The 6,134-nt window shown below is 43.6% G+C and overlaps 1 protein-coding gene across 1 annotated transcript; it reads left to right on the forward strand.

Annotated features, from left to right (window-relative positions):
• The first annotated feature begins 412 nt into the window (after positions 1-412).
• On the forward strand, positions 413-4,602 carry LOC147611799 (uncharacterized). Its single transcript, XM_086783638.1, has 5 exons — positions 413-1,417; positions 3,304-3,361; positions 3,469-3,552; positions 3,713-3,854; positions 4,009-4,602. Exons 1-5 carry the CDS (start codon positions 841-843, stop codon positions 4,345-4,347), a joined length of 1,200 nt encoding a protein of 399 aa, XP_086639764.1. The 5' UTR covers positions 413-840; the 3' UTR covers positions 4,348-4,602.
• The last annotated feature ends 1,532 nt before the right edge of the window (positions 4,603-6,134 follow it).

Here is a 6,134-nt window from a genome sequence, read left to right on the forward strand (position 1 = left end):
GCGGTTCGTTGCACAACATTCCTTGCTTTCATACACAACAATAGGGGGAGTGGGTTTGGATGGCCCCTTACTATCGATGGGTTTGTAGCATGACTGAAGACCCCCCTTTCACAATAAGCGGGATGCTACAATTGGCCGCCTTGCGTAGCGATCACGAGGCGATTGCCCTCTAGAGCTCTTCTTGCAAAAAAAAGCACTTGTACTAGGCATAGAATATATAATGCATAGAAGAAGCAAAAAGCTTTAAGGCCCATGGGAAAAGGGTCCTCCCAATGCCTAGGCGTAGGCAGGGACCCTCCTCAAGCTCTCTTTTTTCAAATTCAAATAGACCCACACACCCCCCAAAATCAAAGTATTTTTAGAGGGATGCTCAAGGAAAACGGTCTCGGGGAAGGGGGAGGGGCGGCATTCAATGCACGCGATGACCGGCGGAACCTGTTGAGCAGGCGAGACGTCTCTGGAGGCCTGACTGACAGGTGGGCGAAGCCATTCACGATTCCACGCGCTCTCTCGCTCTGCTCTCTCTCTCTCTCTCTCTCTCTCTCTCTCTCTGTCTCTGTGCGTGAGCGTTTTCCTTGCAGGCAGAGCAGACGATGCCTTTTGCTGGTCGCTACCCTGCTTCCCCCTTCCTTTCTCTCCTCCCTCACCTCTTCTTTCTCTCTATCTTTGCCATTGTCGTAGATTTCAACTCTTCCTTCTGAGCGGAGCTTCTTTCCCCCGAGTATGCCTTCTGGCTCGTTTCCACCATATCATCCTAGCGCCGCAAGAGCTTCTCCTCCAACTAAACGGGAAAATTGAAGTAGAGAAAACTTGCACAGAAAGCTAGGGACGAAAGTGTCAATGTCTGCTGCTGCAGCTTCCCGATTGCGCGCAAGGAGCTCTCAGCCAGCAGAGCGCAGCTCGGTCTTAAGGCCTGCAGGCTACACAGCGCGTAGCTTGCCGCGAAAAGGCTCCACCAAGCCGGTGGCCGGGGCCGGCAAGGTACCGCAGGCAAAGGAGCTACCGGAGCCTGCTGCAGAGCAAGTAACCCTAACCCTGACCGTAACCCTAAACTCAATATGTTTGCACGAGAAAAGCGAAGACGTGCCTTCTTGCGCGGATGAGAAAAAGGCAAAGTCTGATTGTGTAGAGAAAGCTGCAGGCGGAGAGGGCGAGGAGGCTCTTCGTGATGCGACAGAATGCAGCCGGCAAGCATATCCGGGCGCGAGCTTGGGCAAAAGCTCTTTAGCAGCACAGCAGCAGCCGAAAGTGAGGATGAATCGAAGCACCGAGCAGAGGCAGCAGATCATAGCCAGATCCAGGCAGAAACAAGGCATCGGCAGCCCCAAGGTTGGCAGAATCGTGCCGGAGGGTTTAGCTGGCCCCTCTTCTCTACATAACCAGAAGAAACGTTGCGGCTGGATCACATCTCAGAGCGGTAAGCACTCTTTTCCTGCTCACCGCAGCTTTTATCAGAATATTTTCCAAGCGAAGAAAGTTTTCCGTTTTTCTGTGAACTGTCTCCTCAGTGCTGATTAAGCGCTTAGGTAACCTCTGCTCCTTTTCGGCAGTGGCGTTCGTATGCCAGAGGTTAAAGAACCTCCACTGCATGCGTTATCACAAAATGCACTAAAACTCGGGGTATTAAGAGGAGCATTTTTCCAGAAAGCAATACTTTCCTACCCTTGCTTATGAAGTGTGCAGCTGTGGTTTTTCCAAGGGAAAACCATGCTCGTTACTCTATGTATCTGAAGTGCACTGTAGCATTCTTCTGTGGAGTTGTACTGCACAGGTAGGATGAAATATTGCCACAGTTAAGGAGATGAAATGTTGCCACACTTAGGGAAAAAGCATATGTTGTTTTGCAGAAATGTTGAGTCATTCTCCTTGAGCACATTTCCAGGAGCATATTTCCATGCGGGGAAAGCCGCTTGCGCCTTCCCATTTTGGACCTTCAAGGCTAAAATATAGAATGCCCTTCTTTTGTTTTTTGAAAGGGGAAGGGGAAGAGAGGGGGGGGGGGTTGCTGTTTTTCTGCATCTACGTACCAATGCATCTGCAATGCTAGCCTCTAGGTAGAACTTACGTACTTACGTCTTTGGTTGTAAGCTTTTTCTTTATTGAGCATTCGAAAGCCATATTTACAAAACTGAAGTGTCAGCCTCCTCCATTGCCTAGTCGATGACAGAGTGAGTGGGGACAGAAGTATACATCTTTCAAAATATGAGAATCATATTGCAGGCTATAATGCACATTTCCACTTTATTTCAATGTGAAGTTAGTTAGGGGTGCTTCACAACCGCTCACAGACATTTGAAGTGCCAAGGCAACAAGTCTGGCCTAAACAGAGGCAGCCATGAGGACTTGTCTGACCCCTCTTTCACGGACAGATATTGTTAAGTGTAACTGTATATCAACATATATAACAAAGTTGCGTGGGCCACAAGTAGTTAGCATCCACACCTTGATTGGCTGGGGTCAAAGGTTGGAATCCAGCAGGGACCGGCGGAGTGCATCGTTTGCACCGCTTCCATGACTCGGCAATAACGGTAGGCCTATGCCTCACCTATCCGCAGATCCTGTATATATGGGCGGAGGCAAAGAACACTTTTTGGTCAATGAGCTCACTCCATGTAGGTGGGGGCTGAGTTCTGGAAGGATGCTCTGACTCCCTTGTATGAGAATCTTGTCCTAGGTGTACAATTTTGCAATGCTAGATGTAGTTTTCAGCTTAATGGTAATGAAAGTATAAATGTTACAGGAAGTGAGGTCCTTAGGTTGCTTACCGAAGCAAAAGCCAATGCACGCATCTAGCCTTTTACAAGCGGTAAAATCACCACATTTTTGGGACTCAGATCTTAATATTTTTTTTTGGAGCCAAGACTGTATGCCTGAGTGAGCCCTTGTTGAATGTATGATGCTTACAATGTGTCTTCATCAAAATTTTGCCTACTGTTTACAACAAGTTCAAGATCCATGTTTGAACTGGATGGCAAAACATTTGTGTGTGATTGATTCTGAAGGTCTGCTGAGCCTTTCATTTAGACTGTTTAAGTATTATTAGAGTGCTATGGCTTTATTGAATTTTCTGCAACACGCTCAGTTACCTTAATGTGTAAGGAGGTTGAATTTCCACGTTCATGCCTGGCACAAAATTGCATTAAAAAAAAATTCATGGTATGTGAAGTTTTGAACATCCCTGGGTAGAAGCGTAGAAGCATATTTAGATTTATGTACACTGAACTCACCTTATGCAGGATCTCTTCTTTGTTGGATTTTTTAACACTGAATGTCTCTTAAGCTAAAAGATGCCTTATTGTGCAGGACCGGCTCATGTGTTGTATCATGATGAGGAATGGGGCGTTCCTGTCCATGATGACAGGTAATTTATTTTGTCCATGTGTAGTGCTGTAACACCCCTATAATAAAGTTTTCCCATTGTTGAGTGGCATTCTGTGAGTTCATCGTCTATTTATGTATGCAAATCAGAAAGCTTTTTGAAATGCTGGTGCTGGTTGCGGTGCAAGCAGAGGTTTCTTGGCACACTGTTTTTGAGAAACGGGAACAATACAGGTGCGCTTTCGCTTATCTGCCATGTTTGCAATCCAGTCATTAATGATTTTTCCTCCATTTGAAGACATTTCTTTGTTGATAGGGTTTCACGAGCTGCAAGTTCTATACAGTGTACAGTGATGAGCTCTGTTTTTGACTGTTTTACCTTTGCAATCTGCAGAAGCTTATTTGCTGGTTTTGACCCAGCAGTCATTGCGAAGTTTGATGAAAATAAACTTCAATCTTTGAGGGCCAATGCCAGCATAATGCAACATAAAGGAAAACTTCGGGGAGTTGTTGAAAATGCAGTTCAGGTCTTAAAGGTACGACTCTGCACTCATGCCTCTTCAGTTTGTTGAAGCACGTCCATACTATCACATACAAATAAACTTGCTGTAAGCTTCTTCCTCTTTCCTACTGACATCTCCACAGAACTTGTAGTTTTTACCTCAACTGACACTATATTGATGGGTTCAGATCACAGATGAATTTGGATCCTTTGACAAATATTTATGGGCCTTTGTGAATAATAAGACTATTGTCAGCAAGTATCGGCTACCAATGCAAGTGCCTGTAAAAACACCAAAGTCTGAGCTGCTTAGTAAAGCCCTGATAAAACGGGGCTTCCGTTTTGTTGGCCCAACTATCATGTACTCCTTCATGCAGGCTGTTGGCATGGTGATTGGCCACCTTGTAACATGCTTTAGGTATGAAGAGTGCAGCAACTCGCAACAGTTGCTGAACTGTAGTAGTCATCCGACACCAGAAATCAGTGAGAATGTGAACTGCAGTATCCCAAGTCTTCATTGCAACTGAATGTGGCTCTATGCTGTGGCTCTCTCAAAGCCACGGCATAGAGCAAAACTTTTTGTACCATATGTTTGAGTTGTCTGTGTAAAACTTGGCTTCTTGGAAGCTTACACAGCATGCTTTGAACACCATTTGTCTACTCGACGAATGTGTCTCATGGAGGCCGTGTACTTGATTAGTGTCTTACTGCATCAACTTTTGTGTATTTGGAATTGTAACGTATCCTTCCTTTTCTTTCCTGAAAGCTAACTGTAGCAAACATGACGATGGAATCCTTGGTGTTAAAAACTCAGTTTTGAAATTGAGTCGAGGTGTCGCTTGGTAGAAGTCAACTCTTCTATTACTTAGAGGACTTAGATTTTTCTAGATCTTCTACATTTGAAGCATACTTCTGTCAAACCTTTGCATGTGTGTGGTTCTCCGTGGTTGAGCAATACCATGGTCCAAGCACTTGTGCAACGCTTCTGCACATGGCTTGCCAAATGGCGATGGCCAAGCGCTTGTGCTAAGTATCTGCCCATGGCTGCCAAGCACATCTGACAAATTGAGAATACCTTAAAATACATCCGCTGTCGTCTGTGTACATAGACAGCATGTTTATTTTTTTTTGGTTTCCATCTCTTGCGTGTCATGAGGGGGTGCAAAATTTGGATCTCCAGGTAGATGGACGGAAAGAGATTGATAACAAGAGGTGGGCAATAACATTACAAGTGAAAGATTTAGAAATACAAATAATAAATAATGATGCACCTTGAAAGTCATCATAAAATCTTTTTCAAAATCATAGAATAATATTTCTTGAAAGCCTTTGAGTTTTCAAAATCTTTCGAACCTTTTGAAAACTTGAAATTAGAAAAGCTTCATATCTTTCTCATATCTTTCATTGATTATATACTAGTATTGCACCCGCGCATTGCTGTGACAGACCAAGGTTCTAGGAAAGAACTATTCCCTCTCTACAACTATCTCTCTCTCTCTCTCTCTCTCTCACACACACACACACATGCACATGCTGTAATAAAGTAGGAACTTTATTCAATAGGGTTAATAATGGGACAAGTCCATGTATAAAAGAGGGGACTTGGACCATGGTTGTAACTTTTGATGATCATTTTTAGAAATGGAAACTTATGTTTCTTAGAGCTCATCTTCTCTCTTGGCTTGTGGAAGGCTATTTCCATTCTCTTGGTGAGAGACTAAACACACTTAGGCATCATGTTTACATGGTGATTACTCATTTTTCATGCATTACATCCCTTCATTCCAATTGGTATCAGAGCTCTTGATTTTGATCATGGGCATGCATGGGTTGTTGGGAAAATTTGCTTGAAAATTTGAGTTTCTTTTAATTTTTTTTCTCATTTTCTTGTAATCCTTGGGTGATTCTTGACAAATCTTCTCTAATCTTGCTTAATCTCATGGAGATGGTGAGCATTTCATGAAAATTGCTTGAATTTTGAGTGATTTTGGTCAATTTTGTCATTTTGGGATCAAATTTTGGACCTCTGGATCAAAAATTTGTGGCAGTCGGGCCAAAACTTAAGGCAAGTGACTAATTGCAATTAACTTTTTTGTTAATCACGTTTAGTAATCATCTTCTTCTTCCTCAAGCTTTCCATAGCCATGGGATGCTCTTCCTTTATCCGTTTTGATGCCAAACCTTAGGGTTTTTGTAGAGCTTCTTGAGATCTTTCATTTGAGCCTCTTTCTTCAAATTTTTTCTCAAGATTTGGGAGCTTGTGAACCTTTCTCCATGGCTGAAAGTTGAGCTTTCATTGCCAAGTTCTACTCAA

The sequence above is a fragment of the Cibotium barometz genome, chromosome 46 (assembly GCF_041138505.1).
Source record: "Cibotium barometz isolate CiBa-2024 chromosome 46, ASM4113850v1, whole genome shotgun sequence".
NCBI classification, from domain to species: domain Eukaryota; kingdom Viridiplantae; phylum Streptophyta; class Polypodiopsida; order Cyatheales; family Cibotiaceae; genus Cibotium; species Cibotium barometz.